Here is a 24,433-nt window from a genome sequence, read left to right on the forward strand (position 1 = left end):
TCCGTCTGGCACCAATAAAGCACCCATTTTGGCATCTGGGATCTGACCTCGAACTGTTTCAGCCCTCCTGGCAGCAAGAAAGGGCTTTTAACAAGTACCTTCCACTCAGTGTCAGCAGCTGAATTCTCCATGAAAGTGTAGGAAGTTAAGTCAACCCTGGTAGCAACAATTTCCTCAGTCAATATTCACAAAGCCGGTGAGTTTGAATTTGGCACACCGCAGAGATCTAATTCCTTGGCTCCACCTACAGGTCAGAGCTTGCAAAAGCATTCAATAGAATTAAAGAAATTTACTTCCTATTCTTGAAAAGCAAGAATCTATTCAAAATGAGAACAAGGAAAAGTAGTAGGTCTTGCATTGCTGAGGCCATGCTTGATCTTTAACCACAACTTTGCTGTTTCACCGTGTCCCCAAATGTTTAGACAGACAGTTTTAGTGTTCAGTATAAGCATGACTAACTAGTGGCATCAGGATGTTTATCCTTATGCAATATTTTAATCAGACACTCTGTAATGTACAGCTTCAGTGTGACTCACACAACAGATCTGCATTGATGGGGTTACAGAAACCAAAGTCCTTCTGCTTACCCTAGAAATACAGCGACTGTTGTTACAGAAGCGAACCTTTTCTAAAGAAAGCATAATCTTTTCAGAGTGAATTTTCTTACATACAGTAACACAAAATGGAAAAGTATAGCTCTACAGAGAGTGTTGCTTAGAAATTGGATTCCACCCACTTTGATTCACTAAATATACTGTATATTGCAATTATGCAGTCGGATCTCTCACAAGTATTGGGTAAAAGTGCACTAGAAGCAGCAGAATGTTATTTTGAAACCAGAATCATGCACTAAAATGGGATCTGTGTGGTTGTTGATCGGCGTTGCGTGAAGAGCTTGCAATTGCCGCACGGAAGAATGTTAGACCTTAGAGGAACTACAGAACAGCTTCAGTAGAAGATGAGGAAAATGTGACGAAGGGTTCACAGCAATCTACTCAGTGTGTGAGCACCCTTCTCCCCATACAATGATCTACCCTGACTGAGCCCCATGCTGTCATTGAGAGTTGTGGGTTGTTTAAGGGGCCAGTGATAAAAACACACAGCTCCAATATGATTCGTACAAGATGGCTGTGAAGACTGAAGGGAGAACCACTGATTCAGTTTCCATTATCCTGACCAAGGTTGATCGATGCTGAGTGCAAGGCATCAACATCTCAGTGTGGACTCATTACTTGCTGTCTCCTTTATAACCTCCTGAAGAATGAGCTCCCAGTTTTTCCCTGAGTGATTAAGACAGGTTGTAGGTTGCACCCAGAAGCTCCAAGTTAAGTTGGGAATCAAGGAAACATGCAGTGCGTGACCTGCAACGTCATTCGGTGTACAACTGACCTTGAGAAACCCTCAGCTGCGCTAAAATGAATAGTGCACATCCGTCTCCAGGTCACTTTCCTGACGGGCATGATCTCATGTTAGCTTGCATGAACTACATCCAGTAAAATTGCTTGAAAAACATGGGCAAATTGGTCCAATTTGTAATCTATTTGAAAACTGTTCATAATAAGAAACTAAAGCAAAATGCCATGAATGCAGGAAACAGTATATAAACTCAAAATATTAGAAACACAGGCAGGACTGGTGGAGAAAGAAACAGTTAAGTTTTTTTGGTTGATGACTATGTGGAACTCTTGCTGGTCAGTGGTCAGAATTACAGTTTAATGATGAATACAGTTGTGATAAGCCAACTGAGCACAGATTGAGGATTAAACCATGGATTTTCTGGCCTTCGTGGCCTAGTGCATCAGTGAGTTTGAAGGAGAAAGGTCACCTGCCATCAGTGTTATTGCAAACTTTACCCTGCTCCTTTTCAATCCCCTGTATTTACTGACTTGTGCATTGTAGCTGTTAAATAATTCCTCTTTGTACCCAATTAATATACTCTGTGATCACTCGGCTTAGTGAATTGAAAAGCAAAAATATAAACTGCATATATTAGACATTATGCAAGGTCATCACCCTGAACTAGTAACTCTGTCTCCTGAGACACTGCCGGACCTGCTGAGTATTTCCAGCATTTTTTTGTTGGTATTGGTATTGGTTTTATTATTGTGGCATGTACCAAGATACAGTGAAAAACTTTGTTTTGCATGCCATCCAGACAGATCATTCCAAATGTAAGCACATCGAGGTAGTACAAAGGGAAAAGCAAAAACAAAATGCAGAATGTAGTGTTACAGTTACAGAGAAAGTGCAGTGCAAGTAGACAAATAAGGTGTTTCTGTATCTGTTTAATCAACACCCAAATAATTAATAAATAGCAACACTTTGGGATGTTTAAAAACTCCTCTGCAATGATGGATTAATACAAATTTAATTATGTGGTGTGCTGGAGTTACCTTAGATATTGATCTCTTGCCTTTCAACTGTCTATCAGATAGCAGGCTCCAAGAATGAATTGTATTGATGTTGCACGGTTGACCTCCTTTAAGGTTAAAACTTTCCAAATTTCCTACTCACAGCCAGTAGATGTATGAGAACAAGAATTGTTCCCATTTCAAAGCAAATCTGCCTTTCGTCAGGGGTGAATGTGTGGGATGGCCATACAAGTGTTTTTGTTGTGAGAAGTGATGTGTTGACAAAATATTCATGTGGAATGTTTGTTACTAGAGATTCTATCCCTGCTGGGCATACAGATTTAGTGTATTTATCCGTTGACCGACCGTGGTGTGTATTGATTCTTGCTTTGGGTGAATTTTGTTATTATCCACAGGAGGAACAGAAGTTTTGGAAGTTAAATATTTTTTCCCTTTCATTCACCCAAAGGGCTGATTTAATGCTGTTGATAGAGGACTTTGCACAGCAACCCAGATGTCAGGCAGTGCAACTGCATTGTTTCAATACTTGCTTCTGTCCTATGAGGCACCCCACTGATGGTTGTCAGTGTCACAACCTGGAGTATCATGAAATAAAAACAGAAAATGCTGGAGATGCTCAGCAGGTCTGGCAGCATCTGTGGAGAGAGTCACAGAGTTAACACTACGATCAAAGACAGTCCTGATGAAGGGCCTTGGCCCGAAACGTCGACTGTTCATTTCCCTCCACAGATGCTGCCTGACCTGCTGAGTACCTCCAGCATTTTGTGTGTGTTGCTCCAGATTTCCAGCATCTACAGTCTCTCTTGCATCTGTGATCAAAGATCTCAGATGTTGCTGACCTGTTGAGTATTTCCAGCACTTTCTGTTTTTATTTCAGATTTCCAGCATCTGCAGTTTTTTTTTTCAGTTTTTCAATTACTGGTAAATCATGACTTGGGCAGAAGCAGGAAGAAATTGATCTTTGGCCATTGTTGTTAAAAGAGGTGCTAGATTAGCAGTTACCTCTTGTGTTCCTCTCCCAACATTCAGTTTTATTAGTTTCAGTGGAACCAATTATAATGGAGAGCCAATACTCTGAAATTCTTCATTGCTAATGATCAAAGTGAATTTCTCCCCATAGTTTTCCTGTTTTTATTTGGACGGTCAAGTGTTTGACATCCTCAAAAGCCCAGCACTTGGCTTCAAGGGTCTGCAACCTAATTAAGTCTCAGCCTTGGTTCAGGGGTAGCAGTCTTGCCTCAGAGTCAGAGGGCAGAAGGTTTCCTGAGTAGTAAAAGGAATTTTTACAGTGGTAGTGGGTTTGTTTTCATTAATGAACACATTGGTTTTTGTTTAGCCTTTTCTCTTTTGGTGAGGTTTTGTAGTCATCAATCGAAGGAAAATTTGTGTTGTGGGAATTACAGATTTGTCGTTTAGTACAGGCACAAACTCCGTTAACTACATTGGAGTTCAAGCATGAACAGAATAAAGATCCCGCAGTTTCCTCTGAAAGCATGCACAAGCTTAACTAGCTTAAAAGGGTTCAACCTATTCCCCAGAGAGAAGGTTTCCAATTCTTCTTTATGGTATTCCGAGGTGAGGCTACCAATTTCATGCCACTTTGTGGCAAACTTTGCATCTGATGTGGCTTAGCGATTACTGGGAGCTCTAAAATTGATACCGACCGAGTCAATTTCAAACAGGTTCCATTCGGTTGACAGAGTAAAAGACTGCTTATCATACTAATCTGTGCTGTGTTCCCAGCCAGTGAAGTGCTTTGGTGCATTAATTCACTGCACAGTCCAGTTTCTCTTTTTTTGTTTCTTTCTTTAACCTGTTTCCCAGTTTGACACATCTCCCCTTGCACTGTACAACTAGCTATGGGTTGTTCTGCAGTGACTTCCAAACGTACTTCTGGTTGTTAATCATCTTAGAAATTTCTGTGACAAAATAAGGATTCACATACCTGAGTTAATAGAATGGCTCATGGTTTTTTGAAGAGGGCAAGGAATTAATATTGAACTGTTGTTTCCTTGGTGGTTAAAAGGCTCATTTTTCAGACCTAAATATAATCTCTTTGGAAGGATAAGCTTAAGTAGAAGCAAATCTGTACAAGGTGATATTGACTCATAAATGCTATTTATTTTTGAAGTGGGTATTGACTTCAGCCAATTTTGCTCTTTCCCTGGCTGTATACAGGTCCTCCCCAGGTTACGATGGTTCTGTTCCTGAGAGCTGTTCGTAACCCGAACTGTTTGTAAGTTGGAAATGAACAACAGTGTGTGGGAGAGGATCACAGAAGCAGCTGTGACAGGAGAGCGAGCAGGCGCGGGAAGAGCGGCCGCCAGTCGGCCTCACTGACTCAGTGAGTTTGCTCGGCTCGACCCAGCTCCTGCTTGTTGCAACTCAGGTGGAGGGAAGGGACGAAAGGCACACAGCAATGCCCCCTTCTGTTCCCATCTGGTAGGTGATGCCTGCAGCCCCTCAGCAGCCAGCAAGTCCATCCCGCCGGTCTCCCAAAAACTCATTCTTATGTATGAGCTGTCCTTAGGTCAGGCATTCATAACCTGGGGAGGATCTGTATGTTGATAGCTTAAGAGGGGTGAATGATAGCTTGCAGTCTTATTTAAATTAAAACACTCCATTTTAATTAGCCCTTTTGCCCAATTACTTTTTTTTGGAAGGTTTCTACATAGCCTTGCATCCAACACTTTTTTTTTGCGATGCTTTTTTTACCTTTGCTGTTCCATTAACTTGCTCGCTATCCTGAACCTTAAGCAACAAAATGGTAATGTTCAAAGCCATGTCATCTGGGGCCCTGGTCTAATGATCCAGTGGTATCAGATCAACTCCTCCCTTGGCAAACAAGAAATTTAAATACAATGAGTTGCTTCAATTTTTTTTCACTTTGTTGCATATGGGTGTTGTTGGCAAGGTCAACGTTCCTTGCTTGTCCATTATTGTCCTTGGATAGGTAGAGGTAAGCCAGCTTCTGCAGTCATATAGTCCTGCTGGTGATGCTGCTTCCACTGTGTTGTTGAGAAGAAAGTTATAAGATTTAGATCCAACAGCAATAAAAAAATCATGATATATTTTGAAGTCAGGATGGTGTGGAAAGTAACCTGCAGGTGGTGGTCTTCCCATGTGCCTGTTCCCTTTCTCCTTCCCGGTGGTAAAGGTTGTGGGTTTGAGGGGTGCTGTTGGTATAACCTGGGTGGGTAACTGCGGTGCATTTTGTAGATGGTACACACTGTGCAATAGTACACACACAATGGCTGCAGTGTGCACCGTCTACAAAATGGAAATGAATGCTTGGGGAGGTGGATGGAATACCAATCAAACAGCCTTTTCTAAACCACATAGTATAAAGCTTCTTGAATGTTGAGGGAGCTGCACTGATCCATGCAAGTGGGAAGTATTCCATCAGCTTCTCGATATATACCTTGCAGGTGGTAAGTGGGCTTTGGGGCATGAAGCACTCACTAAAGCATAGCCAGTTTCTGACATGCCCGAGGTCTTCATTTAGCTGGTTCAGCTAATGATGTTCGGGGATCTCTTGGCAATGGTAATAGCATTCATTGAATGTCAAGCATAGGTGGTTGGACTTTCTTTTGGTAATTTCCTTGTTCTAATTAAAGGAAATGTTAATCCTGTTTCTCTTCTGTGCTCAACCCCCAGGTAATTTCCATCATATTGATTATGATAAGTTCCTATTGGAGCACCATCCATGACTTGGAGGGTGGCAATTTTGACTCTGAATCAGAAAATTATGGCTTCAAGTCCCACAGTTTTGACTTGTACACAAATAATAGGCAGACACTTGAGAGTGCAGCACTGAAGGAGTGATGCTCTGTCATAGGTGCTGTCTTTCAGATGAGCCATTAAACTGAGGCTCCTCCTGCCTTCTCACATGGCTATAAAAGATCTGATTGCACTATTTTTCAGATGACCAGGGTATTAGATCAATGTCCTAGCATGTATTTATCAGCTTCACAAAAACAGACAGTCTGCTTGTTATATGATCATTGTTTGTTGTAGTTTGATATACATGGGTTTCCTACATTACAAGAGTGCCTATATTTCAGACATGGCTTTCAAGTACGTCCGAGGCCATTAGGGGCATCATCTAAATGCAAATTGTTCTTTTAGTTTATATTTCAATTTTATAACTTTCACAGTATGTTGTCATTTTAATCTATTTCTATGCTGTGATCTTTTTTCCTTGGTGCTACATCCCAAAGAAGACAAGAAACATCTGTAATTACAGTTGATATGCAGTTTGTCTTTGTGACAGCTAAAATATCTTTTCAGTGTTAATAGATCTGACTGGCAGTTTGTAGTCTGTTAGATTGTTTATTCGACAGCTTTTTGACATAACGTCATGTATCCAGTGAACTGAATTACAATGGCAAAGGGTCCATTCAACCCCTTGTTTATTCTGACAGCAGGCTTTTGCAATTTTCTAATTTGGATCTTTTTTCTGTACAGCTTCATCCTCTCAGGTGGATGTAAAAGATTCCTTGATCCTATTTTGAAGAAGAGAAATTCTCCTTGGTGTCCTTGTCAATACATATCTTTCGCCCAGCACTTAAAAAGAGATTGTCTGACATTTCTATTTCTTGCCTCTTGCTGTGTGTAAATTATTCTGTGCATTCCGAAATTAAAACTATTCTCAAAAAATATTCCATGAACTGTAAAGTGCATTAGAACAAACTGAGGTGGTGAAAGTTGTATAAATGGAACTCCTCATTTTCTCATAATGATATGCTAATTTCAGTTAGATTTAACAAGTAAATCAGACAGGCTGATTATTTAGATGTCTCTTTTATCCCTGAGAATTAAATGTAAGTACTCATCCTTTGATCAGAGTAATGGTTTCACATCAATGTTAAAGTAACAGGAGTCATTTTATAAAGGCATTCTGTGTTAGTAATATCTGTAATCTGCTCACAGCACATTTCTTGTTCTAAGTCTTTGCAGTGTTGGCAGTTTGGAGGCAATGTTATGGGCCTAAGATAAATAGATGACAGCTATTTTGGCCATTAACAGGAGTTAATGGATAATTTTGATTCCTAGCCATGTAGAGTATAATCATGGAATTCAGTTGTCGTGATTAATTTGGCTGATTACCCAAACATACACTATATTTGACCAGTCCTGTGGCCCCATATAATTTACTGCTCCATAGCATTGATCAGCACTTAAAGCAATTGATTAATCAACTGGTCAACCTCTCCTGATGCACTGTTCAGGATTTTATGTCTTAATGTTCAGTCCTTTTGTCCTGCAAGAACAGCCGTGATTACTCTGCCCTGATGTGGCAAACAGGAAACATTTATAAACTTCCAATCAGAATGGGCTGCCTAGCATATTGGGGAAGGAAAGCCACTGGTGTCAGGAACCAGGCCTGAAAAAGGTGTTTGGTTATCTGCACTTGCTAGTAGGGTCTGTTTGAAGCCGCCATGAACATATGAATGGTTTTCCACTCAGTTGGTCTGCGGCCATCACGTTACACTCAGTAGAACCCAATCTTGATCTGCAACCAAAAGGTTAAGTGTAAAATTGGCCTGAATGTGTAGCTGCTGGTACCGCGGTCTTGGATGGATGCTGCTCCCACTACTCCAGCCTCTGAAATCGCCTGAAAAACATGATGATGCTGGAGGAACTCAGCAGGCCAGGTAGCATCCATGGAGAAAAGCAGGCGGTCAACATTTCGGGTCAGGACCCTTCTTCAGGACTGGAGATTACAAAGGTGGAGTGGTGAGAGAGGGAGTCACAAAGCTCCCGTCAAAGAGAGGAAGAAAACTTCTTCAAAGTGGGCATCCTTGAAGAGACTTTGCAGTGGAGCAGTAGTACCCTTCCTGAGGTCCTGAAGAAGCGTCCTGACCCGAAACGTTGATCCCCTGCTTTTCTCCACGGATGCTATCTGGCCTGCTGAGTTCCTCCAGCATCATCATGTTTTTCCTCTAGATTCCAATGTCTGCAGTCCTTGTTTCTGTGAAATCACCTGCTCCCCAAGTTCATCCTGACTGCTCTCCTCTCACCCCATGATGCTGACCTCACTTACCTGAAGGCTGGTAATCGTGGACCATTTCCTCAACCCTGTTGGGTCCTTGTGTCACATCAACTCTGTTAGATTGTGTGACTCGCCACTCAATTGCAGGGAATGTATCTGCTCTCTCCTCCACTCCACGTATGCTAATTTCTACCCCACTGTTTGAATATGTACTGCCCCTTAACCAGCTACCTGTACAGCACTGCTCAGAATGCCAAAGCTCTAAGTGCTCTATTGCTGCATTTTGTTTCCCTTCTACTCCCATCTAGAATCCGTCATGCAACATTTGTCAACCCTGTGGGCAGCTGAGCCCTCTTGCAAGGAAAACAATGTCGGAAGTTCCAGTTTCTATCAGTTTTGCAGAATTTAGGAGCATTCTTACAGTCAACAAGAAATCAAGTAATTGCATTATGGATGCATAATTGAGTTTATACTGTATCTTGTGAGTGAACTATGTATCAGCTCTCTGCACCATTCTTCTCCATCTAGATTTTCATCTGGATTCCAGAATCTGTAGTCCTTTGTTTCTCTATTCTTCTCCAGGGCTTGGTTCTCATGTAAGGTCAGCTGGAACTGTGTAGTTGAAGTCTGGCTGATTCCGCCCAGCTCACACCTCCTGCACATAAGATATAAGATATCTTTATTAGTCATATGTACATTGAAACACACAATGAAGTGCCTCTTTTGCGTAGAGTGTTCTGGGGGCAGCCCGCAAGTGTCGCCACGCTTCCGGCTCCGACGTAGCATGCCCACAACTTCCTAACCCGTACGTCTTTGGAATGTGACAGGAAGCCAGAGCACCCGGAGGAAACCCACACAGACACAGGGAGAACGTACAAACTCCTTACAGACAGCGGTCAGAATTGAATCCGAGTCGCTGGCGCTGTAAAGCATTACGCTAACTGCTACACTACCATGCCTGCCCTACACAATCCCTCACCAGCATCTGATTTTTCAGCTGTGTTAGATATCTCCAAGTTGTCCTCCTTTATTGTGACCCACCACACCGTGATGCCATTCCTTTCCATGCATTGTTAATGAATTAAGATTCCTTTTACTTCTCTTCATCCAATCCACGAGCAGCTTCCCAGTACGTGACCTCCTCCTGGAATAAGGGCGGGAGTGTGTTGGTGACTGTCTTGCGATGTCTCTAAAGAATGCACTTATCTTGGTGAGAAAGGAAACAAGCCCCTTGGCCCAACTCGTCCATGCCAACTAAGATGTTTATTCAAGCTAGTTCCATTTACCTGCATTTGGCCCATATCCCTCTAAACCTTTCCTATCCATGTCCTTATTTAAGCGCCTTTTAAACATTGTAATTTTACCTACCTCTGGCAGGTTGTTCCATTTGCCCACCACCCTCTGTGTAAAAAAAAAAGTTTCCCCTTGGGTCCCTTTTAAATTTTTCCCCTCTTTTAAATCTTTCCCGTCTCATCTTAAATCTATGTCCTCTCATTTTAGACTCCCCTACCCTGGGAAGAAGACTGTGACCATCCTCCTGGTGTACGCCCCTCCTGATTTTATATACCCCCATAAGGTCACCCTTCGGCCTCCTACGCGCCAGGAAAAAAATGTCCCAGCCATCCAGCCTCTCCTTATAATTCGAGCCCTCCAGTCCTGGTAACATCCTTGTGAAGCTTTACTGTACCATTTCCAGCTTATTGACATCCTTCTCATATCTGGGCGACCAGAACTACTCACAATACTCCCAAGTGTGGGCTCATCAGCAACTTGTGCAGTTGCAACATGATGTCCCAACTCATGTACTCAGTGTCCTGACTGATGAAAGCAAGTGTGCCAAACGCCTTCTCCATCACCCTACCTACCTCTGTTGACACTTTCAGGGAACTATGTACCTGTGCCCCTAGGTCTCTCTGTTCTACAACAGTCTCCAGGAGAGTGCAAGTTGTGATGGAGTGAGGGATGAAATAGAGTCAGTTTACTGTGAGGGGATGTAAATAATGATGCTGGAGATGTGAGTGAGAGAGCATTGTTGTTACCTTGATAATTCTGTTGAAATATTTCAACTTGTATCATTCTGGTGGCCGTGTCCAGGAACTAAACATACGGCATTCACTTGCTTTTCCAATCTGCCCCTATTGATACCTGGAAGGCTTCCTACCTCTGGATATTCCATGTTTGCAGTAGAGCCTCTGGGGGTCAGCAGTGGAGAAATTGGGGGTTGTAATCTGCTGCTGACAACCAGATAGATAGAACAGAGTACAGCACAGGAACAGGTCCTTCAGCCCACAATGTTATGCCAAACTAATTAAACTAGTAATGAAATGCCTAACCAAACTAATCCCTTCTGCCAACAGAAGGTCCATATCCCTCCATTCTCTGCATATTTGTGTGCCTATCTAAGAGCCTCTTAAACGCCTCCATCTTATTTGCCTCCACTACCACCCTAGCAGCGCATTCCAGGCACCCACCACAACTTTCCCAGCACATCTCCTTTGAAATGTTTCCTTCCTTCTGCAGTCAAAGTGCCCCCCACTTCCAAAGGTTGTCACTTCTGAAAGCTGGCATTAGAAATGCTTGATTTCCAGCATTGCCCCCAGCCAGGTGTGTTTCCAATGGTTAGTGTAGGCAGTGGTGACAGCAAACCGTACTGATGTTACAGGCTGCCTGAGACAGCCTTAACAAACCCACTTTCAGGCACAATCTAATTTCCAGGCCATGGTGTCAAAGTCTGGTAATTCAGCTGATGAAGGCAATGAAGGGTCTAGATAAGGTCATCTCTGCCACTCTCACTCTTCAATAAGCTCCCTAGAGCTACCTTTCTGACTGAGCTTTCGATCACAGAGCTCCAAATGTGCCCTGTGTCAACTTTTGTTCGATTATACTTCTGTGAAACTCTTTGAGATGTTTCCCTCCAATTAACTGGGCTTTATAAATGCAGGTGGGTGCTTTTGGTTTGCAGAAAACCTGCCAGCAAGGTTGAAGGATGGAAAGCAGTCCCGAGGGGCTAGTGGGTCGATATTCAGTCAAACTTTTTTTTCCACCACTGTGTCCAGCTCTTATCAGTGATGTTGCTGGCACTGAACAGTTCAGCCATGTCTCTCCGTACCTACTGAGCCATCTGTGGGAATCATGACCTTGTTACAGATCTGACTTGTTCACTGTGCATCTCCAAACCATTGACTGAGGATGACCTATCCCCTGGTTGGTTCTTGCTCATCCAGAAATCAAGGCTCAGAACTCTGCTGATAAAATTAACCCACTCCCCTTTAAGGAAGGAGAAATTCTCCGGCAGTGAGTTACCTTTGATTATACCCGTTAGCACTGGCAACTCAATACCCTATTGGAATCGATCAGGTCTTCTGCCAGCAGCATTGGTGGTCGGACAGAACAATCGACCAACACACTGCCTGCCAAATGCATGCAATGCCTGAATATCGACCCACTGGCCACTCGGGACTGCTGTCTGTCCTTCAGCTTTGCTGGCAGCTTTTCTTCAAACCAAATCCGCCTGTGTTTATAAAGTCCCTTAAATTGGAGGGAAACATCTCAAAAGAGCTTCACAGAAGTATAATCGAACAAAAGTTGACACAGGGCATGCTGGCAGCTCTGTGGTCGAAGGGTCCGTCAGAAAGGCAGTTCCAGGGAGCATCTTAAAGAGGGAGAATGAGGTAGCGAGGAGGAGAGTTTAGGAGGGAATTGCAGCTCAAGTTAAAGGCGCATCGTCCAATCGTATTCGTATTGAAGCAGGCGCATTTTGTAGCAGACGTTTATTGAGTGAATTCAACCCAGGAAAAATGGGAAGCAGGGGTTCCAGGAAAGGTTGTTCCATCATGGAGATGTAGAGCATCCACATCACGTCCACTGGTGGGCACCCATCCACACGAATCCCATCGCCCAGCACTTGGTCAATATGCTCCAAGCTGAGGCAATTCAAATGCTCATCCAGAACCTTCTTAAATGCTGTCAGAGACCCCACTTCCACCACTCTCTTGGACAGTGCACTTCAGGTACTCACCACTCTCTGGGTGAAAATGGTACACCTCATATCCCCTATAAATCTCTCCCCTCTTCCCTAAATCTATGTCCTCTGTTTTTGGGAAAAGTTTCCCAAAGTCTACCAATATGCCTTCTTAACCACGTTATCTACTTGTGCCGTGACCTTCAAGGATCTCCATCTGCCACTTATCAACCCATTTTACCAGCATATCGATATCACTCTGCATCTTCAGACTAGCCTCCATATTATCCACGACTCTGCCAATCTTAGTGTCATCTGCAAACTTACTGATCATGCCTTCTACATCCACAGCCAAATCATTCACATATGTTACAAACAGCAAAGGTCCCAGCTCTGATCCCTGAGGAACACCACCAGTAACAGGCATCCAATCACTAAAACAACCCTCTACCGTCACCTTCCACAGATGCTGCTCGATCCACTGAGTTCCTCCAGCAGGTTGTTTGTTGCTCCATATTCCAGCATCTGCAGTCTCTTGTGTCTCCTCTGCCATCACCCTCTGACTTCTATTACCAAGCCAATTTTGGATCCAGTTAGCCAACTTGCACTGGATCCCAGGGGACCTAACCTTTTGGACCAGTCTTGTCAAAGGCCTTACTGAATCCATGTAAACTACATCTACTGCTCTGCCCTCATTGATACATTTGGTTACCTCTTCAAAAAGTTCATTGGAATTGGTCAGTCAGGATCTGCCCTTGACAAAGCTGTGTTGGCTGTTCCGGATTCGATCCTGTCGTTCCAAGTAATCATTAATCCTGTCCATCACCACTTTCTCCAAAAACTTCCCTTTCAACTGGATAATGCTGCCAACATTTCAACAAATCTATGTAATTGGCTTAATCTGCTCCATTTCGGACAAAATCCACTGTCATTTATTAAAATGTGCCTTTTGATTGTTTTTTTTTGCAAATTGAGCTTGTTTATTTTTCCATTGTCTGTTATCAGGTCAGATTTCAATTGATGGCTTCAAGAGATATTTGAGCGGCGATGAGAATGGAGTGATTCCACTTGAGAAATTGGATCTGAGTGAAGATATGACTCAACCTTTGTCCCACTATTTCATCAACTCCTCACATAATACCTACCTCACAGGTAAGAAATTGCTACTGCACATTGTGCCCTAAGTTCCTTCACATCAGAGGTAAATGTCACATCAGGCTGACTTCCCTAACAGTTGCACACTCATTGCAATTGAGTAGAATAGAGAAAACCGAGAATATGGGCATTTCCTCAACCATTGGCTGCCTGCTTCTTTTCTGCAAAATGGCTGGCAGCCATTAAATGTTAAGATCGGGGGAACGAGTGAAAGGTCCCCTCCGCTGATGTCTAAAGTCATTCCTGATGCAGTCTGCAGATAAACTTGTAAACAGGCAAAGTGTGCACCAGTTTGAAGCAAGAGGGATCTCTTAAATGTTGCCAGGTATAGGATGTTAGTATGCACCATATTTGCCTCACCTATTTATACTAGGCACGGTATCTCATCTACTTCACACACCTCTATTCTCACCCCTTCAGACATTCTGCAGAAGTGCCTCTGAAATGTCTTCCCTCTTTAACTGTGGCTTCCCCTCCACTATAGTGACTTCTCCTCCACTATCCTTGACTGGATCTCATGTATTTCACACACCTCTGCTCTCACCTCTTTGCAATACACTTTTTTGCCCAACTGAGCCTTTCAGTCTGTATTTGTAAAGGGTGTGCGGAGTTGGGGGGGGCGGGGGTGAGTTTGAATTGGTTTTGATGGAATGAGGGAAAGCAAGAAATTTCTTTGAGTTCTCTACCAACACGAGATGGTCTCTTCCCACCTCCGTGGAACTGCACCTCACCCACTGATCTAAACTGCTCGCTGATTCATCGTGGGAGTCAGATGTTTCATCTCCCTCCCAGAACTGGTGAGCACCAGTTGGGCACCTAATTTACACCCACAAATCTCCGGTGGCATTCAGACCTGGTCCAGAAGTGCTTCAGGCTTCACAATAAATAAAGAATGATGACCAAATATTTAACATATTACAGAACCTCAGAACTTACCTGATAAATGTTCAAAATTATGGCCTGGTATCTTTAAACCTCCATCTGAAGAGGCAGATGGAACCACAAATTAATGTCTTGTCCAAAAGTGGCCTCATCTAACAATGCAACACTGTCTCACAGAAGTGTTTGTCCAGATTATATATTCAAGTTGTTGAAGTGGGGCTTGAACCTACAAGCTTCCAACCCAGGGTGAGGGTGTTAGCAATGGAGGAGAAGAAAATAAATATCAAGTATGCTGACTGAAAATTTGGTAAAAGGAGGTAGATCTCATTGAGGGCTTAAAGAAAGTGCAGGGATAGTGGTGCAGAGAAATAGCAGACTTTTGGGCCTAGATCTAAAAGCATGTTGAAGGATGAGGGGCAAGGGGGTTTGCAATTAGATTTGGAGGAACAAACGGTTCTCGGGTTGAAGAGGTTATCTGTGGGAAGACGAGCTCACAAAGCAATCTGAATAGTTTTAAATTTGACTTGGGTTGGTGATCACACTCAGAGTGCAGGGACTGGTCTGAACAAGGGTTGGTTGGTTGGTGCAGGAGAGTTTTCACTGAGCTCAAGTTTATGAAAGGTGAAGGAGAGGTGACCAGGAGTGTACTGGAAGGCATAGATGAGGAATGTAAATAGCATTGTAAATATATTTTTTTCACTGATATAAAGATACAGAGTATGGCTTTGAGTGTGCACAATATGGAGGCTTTAAACAGCTTTGGAGCCAAAGGGAAAAGTTGGAAAGAACTTGTCTTTGTATATTGCCTTTTCCAGCTGCCATGCCCCAAAACTGTCATCTAGAGAAGTACTACATGAAGCCTAGTCACAATTGTAATGTGGGAAATGGATTAGTCAATTTCCACACAGAAAGATCCCACAGACACAAACTAGATGATTGTAGGAAGATATAAGGGGGATGTCAGAGGTAATTTTTTTACACGGAGGGTGGTGGGTGCATGGAATGCACTGCCGGCAGAGGTTGTGGGGGCAGATACATTAGGGACATTTAAGAGACTCTTAGATAGACATATGAATCATAGAGAAATGGGGAGCTATGTGGGAAGGAAGGGTTAGATGGATATTAGAGCAGGATAAAATGTCAGCATAACATCATGGGCCGAAGGGCCTATACTGTGCTGTAATGTTCTATGTTCGATGTAGATAAACTGTTTTAATGAGACTAGCAAACAGTAAATATAAGCCAAGACTCTGCAGTAGATCCCCAATGTAACTTGAAGTACTGGGAGAGAATGTTTAAGAATTGGAACTTCCAACAAAATTTGCAGTGCTCTTGCTGAATCTACTAGCAAGGTGTACAATCTGTATCTGGAGCATGAATACTATCATTTAACAAGGGACTTCCAGATCAAATGTTGCACTGTCCATATTACAAAACATTTAGTGGACAGAAAGAGGCCTCACTGGTCCCAGCCAGTGTGTTTCCTTCTTCATCTAACCGCATCAACACATAACTTTAAACTAGTTCCAGTCAAATGGATCTATGCCTGTTATCCCAAGTACCCATTATAGTAGCAACTTCCATATTCTAACTGTTCTCTGAGCAAAGGCATTCCACTGGGTTTATTACTGTCAATTTTGCATTTTCAGCCCCTCATTCTGGTCTCCCCACAATTCAAATTATCTTCTGCTATGAAATCCTTGGTCAAGTCATTCCTTTATCTTCCTTAATCTGGAGAAATGAGACCTTGCCTGTTCAATCTTTCCTGATGTACAACTTCTCAGTTCTGGTATCAAGTCAATATTTCTCCTTCTCCATTGCTTCTATATCCCTTTCAAAACCGTGCTCAGAGACACAGCACAATAGGAGCAGAGGCTTTGCAGTCTTGTCCACTACTCACCTTCAGTTGTGTAATGCTCTTGTCCTTTGGATTGCGAATTATCCGCACGGCCTAAAGATCAGTCTGCATGTTTTATTTCCCATCCAACTACATCATGGTAGTTTTGAATCACCTTGTATTCAGGGTGACAACAGTATTTGCCAAACACATTTGAGTTCACATTGGAGAAGAGATACTTGAAATCCAGCCACATCTGAAGGCATGCATTCAGCTAGCATAGTAATTCTGTGAAATAGACACCTCTCTGTTATAAATATGTGGATTGCACATTCTCCATATAAATTTGTTCTAATGTAGTTATTAATAGAATACATCAAAGGGGTATGTTTTAAGGCATTAGATAAAGAAAGTCTTGGGGATTAAATGAAGTTGAGGTTCATGTTAAACTCAAAAACCAACATGGACCTGTTATGCAGTATAGCCTCTACCTATGCTGTAAATATTATATAAGTAAAGCAATGCTTTACTTGGAAGCCCCTTGTCTAGATAGGGATTGTATACCCAGCTTGCAGACTTTGTTTAATTCTCTCCTGGGGGTGTTGGTGGCAAGGTCAGCATTTAATGCTCATCTCCTAATTGCACTTAAGAAGGTGGTTTTGAGTTGCCTTCATGAATCACTGTAGTCTTTCCGTGAAGATACTCCCACATTGCTGTTAAATAAAGAGTTGTGGAGGTTCAGTATAATGGAGAGGCTTGCTAGCTATTTCACAGGGTAGGTGCAGCAGTTAGGGCGTTAGTGAACTGCAAGTTATCATCATTACTAATACCAGCAATGAATACTTTATTCAAGATTTCTTTAATTATCTGAACTCCCCAATTTCTGTGGTGGGATTTGAATTTGAGTTGCCAGATGTTTTGTCAAGATCTCTGGAATATTGGTCCAGTACTTCAACCTTTTTATCACCATTCTCCTGATTCAACCTCAGCATCAAAAGCAGAAAATACTTAAAACAATCAGCAGGTCAGGCAGCATCTGTGGAAGGAGAAACAGATAACGGTTGGGGTTCTGGACTGGGAAAGAGAGAAAAGCAAGTTAATTTTTAGTGGGAGAGAAGATTGGGGAGGGATGTGTAAAACAAAGGCAATATCTCTGATATGGTGAGTCCAAAATGGGTTGATGACGAGTTACCAGCACATTAAGTTTCTTTAACTGTATTGTGCATGGAGAGGCTATGAACGTGTCCAGCAGGCCATCCTGTACAAATAGAATAAGAAAAACTGAGTGAACATGATGACAGTCAGAAACAGCCAGTTCTGATACAGACAGGAAGAAAGAGAGAACCACATAAAGTTGGAGAATTCATTGCTGAGTCCAGAGACTGCAACGTGCCCAGACAGAAGGTGAGGTGGGAGTGGGATGCTGTGGTAAAGTGACAGAGAAACAGAAACTCAGGGTCACTCCTACAGAGTGAGTGCAGGTGCCCTGCAAAGCGGTCACCCTATCTGCGTTCAGTGTCTCCATCGTAGAGCCTTGCCACCCTCAAAGTGAAAGTTGAGAATCAGAAATTGGTTTCCACCTGATTTTGGAATGTTCGTTGCCTGTGCTCATTCGGATGCCTTGCAACCATTATTCAAATGGTCCATGAAACAGCATCAGGGGATTTTACACCCAGAAACGTGCCCTGTGGGGTTCTCAACAGGTCCAGACACAGTTGGATGTAGCTTTTGATACCTCACTGTGCACAAACCTGAGAAGGGCATCCGCCCTTGAAGCAGTAGCCAAACAGCAGCAACACACACTGGAGCTGCCATGGAAGAGAGAGGATGCAAAGGAGAAGGACAGAGCCATTAGATTTAGAGAGAGAGAGATCTGGACATGATCATTGGTGAGAATAGTGCCAGGAAGGAGGTCCTATTGGGGAGGGGGGGGGAGGGGGCAACCAGAAGATCTGCTGGGACCACAAACGAAGTGCCCTACAGGAGGTGGCTCCAGATGTCTCCCCCAGGTGTGAGAATCCCACTCAATTGAGAAACACACAAATAAATTTCATGTCCTCGTCGAAATTGCCAGGGCGAGCTCCACTCCAGACCACTGAAAATATTTCGCTAATTGAATCAAGGATTTATTTATTGATGCTTCATGATTGGTGCAGGTTGACCTGCAAAGCTGCAGTGAGGAATTACTAGGAGTAATCTGCCTAATTATTTGTCTGCTGTCTTGTTGATGATCATTGGTATATGGAAACAGTCCATAACTAAACCAAGGGACCATAATTTATCATGCTCTGTATGAGAAGCATCTTTCTTTATATCGCAAACAAACAATGACAAGCCTTCTCCAGGAGAGTCTCTAGAGACACCACACCTCAGGTGGACCTCCACATGTCCTGTTGCAAGGTTCCCAGCTCACCCTAGCCACAATGAGGCCTCCAGTAATGGAATGCTGTTTAAAATTATCACTACTGAGGCACCATTTCAATGAACTTATTGCTGGAGAAAACACTTTCTGGTAGTGTTAGCACACTGTGGAATTTGGCAGATGACTGACCAGTGACAAAATTTGCATTTTACTTCCAGCAGTTTGGAATAAGTTCTACATCATGAATACAGCTACCAAATTTCTTATTGAAATGTCACATTCTTTTATAGTACTGCTGATCGCCAGAATGATTGCAAAACGTTGAATGCTTTAATGTGGTATTTTCAAAGCATCAAATGCTGTGTTGTTGCAGATTACATACTTGCAGTGATTTTTATTGCTTTTTCTGCCTCTGAAATTGTAAATTCAGAGTCTGCCATGCACCGTTTGTGGCTGGAAGTGATATCAAACTCCAGACAGACTTTCTCATCAATGTGTCACTGTCGCGTCACTACTTTCTACTTTGTGTTGTGTTATCACAGCCGGACAGCTGGCTGGGAACTCTTCCGTTGAAATGTACCGCCAAGTCCTCTTGGCAGGATGCCGGTGTGTCGAGCTGGACTGCTGGAAGGGGCGTTCTACTGAAGAAGAACCAGTTATCACTCATGGATTTACAATGACAACCGAAATATTATTCAAGGTGATTTTCTTTCCTTTATTTTGCAAATGTATCCTTGTTGTGTTAAGTTTATCCGTGTGACACTAAAATGCTGCACATTACAGGAGAGCCTTTTTACCCCATGGGTTTAAAATGAGCTGCAGATGGGACTTAATTCATTATTGGGATATGCAGTGGCTGCTTCAATGTGCAGGTTTTGTGTGCAACCTTGACTGTTTTCAAAGCACACAGCAACCCAGCTAATTAAATATGTTGCACATGTGTAGAATACACAGTTCCAGTTCAGGCTGCAGAGTCATGGGTTTTTGGTTGTTGGACAGTCCACAGAGACACTTGACTCCAGAAGAGAAAACTTGGTGCATGATTTTAATTGTGTTAGTTTGCAAGATCTTAAATATTTTCTTTGACAAGAACTTGTCTCAGACTTCAGTAATATGAGGAAAAGTGGTGATTGAGTAAACATTTCAAGGGTATGTGAATGACTTATGGGAATTTGGTGACCGAATTATGTGACCACTGGATAGTTAATATTCCTAATATCTAAAAATAGAATTGTAAGAGCAATATCTCTTATTAAAAAGGCAGATATCAAAATAATTAATAATGATTTTTAATCATACATGCACCAAATGTTTGTAGTATGAGACATAATATCAACGGAAACTTTTGTGCAAGCACTCCAATGATTCTAACCTGCAGTTTTGATTGACTTCTAAGAATGGCTGCAGGTTAAACCAAATTTGTCATTTCTCAGACAGTCCACTTAAATACACAATGGCCCAGAATAGGCAGCAAGAATAACAGTGTTGTAATCAGTGCTCACCATTACAACGAGTAAGCAACTTCCAACATCCAGATTCACAGTTAAAAATGAACAGTAGAAGTTGTTTTCACTGGCTTAGTTGAGAGATTCAACATATACCCTCTGAATACTCACAAAAAATTAGAGCTTTTGGTTCAAGTAACTCTGAGTTACTGGAAAAGAATTTCTCCAGGAAGTTCACTTTTATAATATGGAATCACACTCATTCAGATTTTATTATTTTTGAAGACAATTTCAAGTATTTTGAATTGTGTTTCTACTTTTCCTTTTCCTTTCAGTCTGTGCTTTCTCTTTCCCTCTCTCAGTTAATGATTTTACATTGAATTGAGGACTGCTCAACAGATACCTAACATTTTCATTTTGATAATGTAGTTAGTGAGATACAGCAAGGAGATGGAGTACAGCCATTTACAACCAATATGCTTTGGAGTACAGCCCTTTACAACCAACATTGTTAACTCAGATGAGGTGGCCAATGATAATATATTCATGTCTGCCATCAATAGAAAATTAAGGGGGATAAAAGGTGTGAGATCAGAATCAGAATTAGAATCAGGTTTATTATCAATGACATATGTAGTGAAATTTGTTGTTTTGCAGCAGCAGTACAGTGCAAGACATAAAAGTTACTTTAAGTTACAAAAATAAATAAATAGTGCAAGAGACGAATAACGAGGTAGTGTTCATGGGTTCATGGGCAGTTCAGAAATCTGGCGGCGGAGGGGAAGAAGCTGTTCCTAAAACGTTGAGTGTGGGTCTTCAGGCTCCTGTACCATCTCCCCGATGGTAGTAACGAAAAGAAAGCACATCCCAGGTGGTGAGGGTTCTTAATGACAATGAGAATCCTCAGGTGGGCTCAATGCAGGTGGAAAGCAATATGGATAGGTTAAGTGATTGGGCAAAAATGTACCAGATGAAGTACAATACAAAGAGAGACAAAGTTATTCAGCAGAAAAATAAAAAATAAGAAGCAAAATAGTGCAGAGACTGGAAAAATGGAATAAAAACAGAACATGCTGGAAACAGGTCAGGTAATGTGGAGGGAGAAAAGGAGTTAACACCTCAGGTTGATAACCTTCCAGTTGAAAGGAGAATGTTTTGTAAGCAATGAGAGACTCATTAATGTTAGCATTCAATATCTTTATAAATGGAAATTAGCATGTAGGTAGAGCAAAAAAATTCAGAAAACTCCTAAAAATTCTCTCACATTGGTTATAGTTTTTTTTAGGCCCTGTGTGGTTAAATTAAATCTAAAAATTGATTCCCTCAGCTTGGTGCTGGGGTTACGTAGGCTCCATGTTGGTTCCTGTTCCTCATGTGCACGTTTGCCACATGTACAGAGGCTGCCGGACATAAATAGGAGCCACAGACTGTGGGTAATACTTGTTTTGGCAATGCTTCCACTAAATTCAGTTGCACATGTATGTGCTGCAAATGGTGTGGGTGGGCGGTGGCGGGGAGGCAGGGGGTGCTACTGAGATGTGAGGATGGTTCTGTGCTGCTTGGAGGGGAGGGACTTAGCTGGTCTATCACCATGCTGTTTGATCCTTTTGAACATAGGAAAGTACAGCACAAGAACAGGCCCTTCAGCCCACTATGTTGTGCTGAACTAATTAAACGCCTAACTAAACTAATCCCTCTGCCTACACATTGTCCGTATCCCTCTATTCTCTGCATATTCATGTGCCTGCCTACGAGCCTCTGAAACACCTCTATCATATTTGCCTCGAGCACCACCCCCAGCAGTGCATTCCAGGCACACATCGCTCTCTGTGTAGTAAAATCTGCCCCACACGTCTCCTTTGAACTTTCCCCCCTCACCTTAAATGCATGCCCTCCAGTATTAGACATTTCAATTCTGTGAAAAAGATACTGGCTGTCTACTCTATCTATGCCTCTCATAGTCTTACAAACTTCTACCAGGTATCCCCTCAGCTCTGCTGCTCCGGAGAGAACAACCCAAGTTTGTCCAACCTCTCCTTATAGCACGCACCCTCTAATCCAGGCAGCATCTTGGTAAACTTCTTCTGCACCCCTTCCAAAGCCTCCACATCCTTACTATAATGGGGTGACCAGACTTGAATGCGATACTCCAGATGCGGGCTAACCACAGAGTTTCATAAAGCTGCAACGTTATTTCCTGACTCTTGAACTCAATGTCTCAACAAATAAAGGCAAGCATGCCATACGCCTTCTTTACCATGCAATCAACTTATGTTGCCACTTTCAGGGAGGTGTGGACTTGGACCGCAAGATCCCTCTGTACATCAACACTGTTAAGGGTCTTGCCATTAACAGTGCACTGTCCCTTTGCATTTTATCTCCCAAAATGCAACACCTCACATTTGGCCGGATTAAACTCCATCTGTCATTTCTCCACCCATGCCTGCAACTCATCTAAATCTCACTGTATCATTTAGTAATCTTCTGCACTATCCACAATGCCAACAATCTTTGGAGCAGACTCGATGGGCCGAATGGCCTACCTCTGCTCCCTTGTCTTGTGATCTTTGTATCATCTGCAAACTTACTAACCCACCCACTCACACTTTCATCCATGTCATTTATGTAAGTCACAAATGGCAGAGGTTCCAGTATGGATCCCTGTGGAACATGACTAGTCATGGACCTCCAGCCAGAAAAAGTCCCATCAACCACTACCCTCTGTCTCCTATGGGCAAGCCGATTCTGAATGCAAACGACCAAGTCACCGTGGATCAGGTCCTTTCCAATTTTAACTTGCCCTCTACATCCAACTCGTTCTTGTCATTTGGCTTTTGGACCTGCCAGCATCGGACTCTAGAGCAACTATTAACCCCGACTCCTCATTCCAAGCCACTCACCGTCACCCCTTCACACTGCTGCCCCTCCCACCCTCAATCTCTGATAACATCTGACCCTAATACCATTACTCTGGGCCTCTCTCAACAAGCCCCATCTACTTTAATCAACAGTTTCCTATCTTTGCTCTTCCTGACAAAGGGAAGGCCTTTGTGTGTATTTGGGTGACACTCTGAAGTGTGCAGTATTCTGGGTCTTATGCTTTGCCAAGCTTTGCTGTGGAGAAGCTGAACACATGTGTAGGCTGCTCATGTAACAATTTAACATAAGGGAATTTCTAACTCATGGCATTTAGCCTTTAAAACATTTATATTAACACCTGTCACTGCTTGAGGTTGTCTCAACAAACATTATAGTAATGAGTTCCTTTTGAAGCGTAGGTAGGCAATGTTGTACCATAGGCAACACAGCAGCCCACAAGATTCTGCAAACAACCATGAATTAATAACCAGACAATGTGTTTATGCAATGTTGAATGATAAGTATTTGCCAGTGCGACAAGATCTTTTGCATTCAGCAGAGAATTTAGGCCCTCGGTGTAATGCCATATGCACAAGACAGTATCTCTGGCAGTGTGGTGCGCCCTCAGTATTTTTGACCTCTTGTCTCTGGAGTGGGGCTTGAACCCATAATCTTCTGACTGAGAACTGAGCGTGCTGCCAACTGCTCTCAGATTGGAATAGAATATTAAAGAAATCCTACTGATGTGTAGATCCTTGGTGAAACCACACATGGATTGCTGTGTACATTTTCACTCTTCTTACCCAAGCATAGATCATATTGTTTTAGTGGGAATGAACAAAAAATCATCAGGCTGATTTCTGGGAAGAGGAAATTATTTTGTGCCATGAGATTGACTCAACTGGATCTGTGCTCCATAATGTTTAGAAGAATAAGAGATGATCTCATTTACACATGTAAAATTCTTAAAGAGCTGTACAAAACCAGCAAGCAGATTATGTGTTGGCCGTTATTACAGGGGCTTGAAGTACAAGAATAAGGAAGTCTTTTACAGGACTTCGATGAGATGAGACCGTGAGATCTGTTTGGATCTTTAATCTCCCCACTTTCACAATAGTGCAGGCCATTTTCTTACAAGCAATGCAGCACAAAGTAGACCCCAGCCACATGGCCATTGCCCTAAGAGAAGAGACTGAGTTGGATTGCACTATTTACACTAATCTTCTAAGTGACCTCATTGAAGCATTGAGGGATTGTTTCCTTCGACTGAGAGTCTAGAACTTGGAGTACAGTCCCAGAATAAGGAATCTGACTTCTTGGACTGAAGTAAGAAATTTCTTTGCTTAGAGTATCCTTAGAATGTTCTTTTGCAGTGATCTGCACATACTTAGTGAGTTTCAAAGAATGGTAGGAATTTGGCTGTAAGAATTGAGGGTGTTGGAGGTGGTGCTGAGATGAGGAGGTTAAGTGGAAGATCATTCACGATCTTATTGAACAGCTGAGCAGACCTGAGCAGGTGAAACTTCTGAATTAAATATTTTTATTTCCACTTCCCAGCTAAGAGT

At 42.5% G+C, this 24,433-nt stretch overlaps 1 protein-coding gene across 4 annotated transcripts in view; it reads left to right on the forward strand.

Annotated features, from left to right (window-relative positions):
- Positions 1-24,433, forward strand: part of LOC127567834 (1-phosphatidylinositol 4,5-bisphosphate phosphodiesterase beta-1) — a 711,920-nt gene that overhangs the window by 544,000 nt on the left and 143,487 nt on the right. For all 4 annotated transcript variants that reach the window (XM_052010953.1, XM_052010954.1, XM_052010955.1 and 1 more), the window contains 2 exons: positions 13,334-13,480; positions 19,107-19,264. In XM_052010953.1, the coding sequence (XP_051866913.1) occupies positions 13,334-13,480; positions 19,107-19,264 (305 nt within the window). The remainder of the gene's footprint in view (positions 1-13,333; positions 13,481-19,106; positions 19,265-24,433) is intronic.

Source organism: Pristis pectinata, chromosome 3 (genome assembly GCF_009764475.1).
Source record: "Pristis pectinata isolate sPriPec2 chromosome 3, sPriPec2.1.pri, whole genome shotgun sequence".
Taxonomy (NCBI): domain Eukaryota; kingdom Metazoa; phylum Chordata; class Chondrichthyes; order Rhinopristiformes; family Pristidae; genus Pristis; species Pristis pectinata.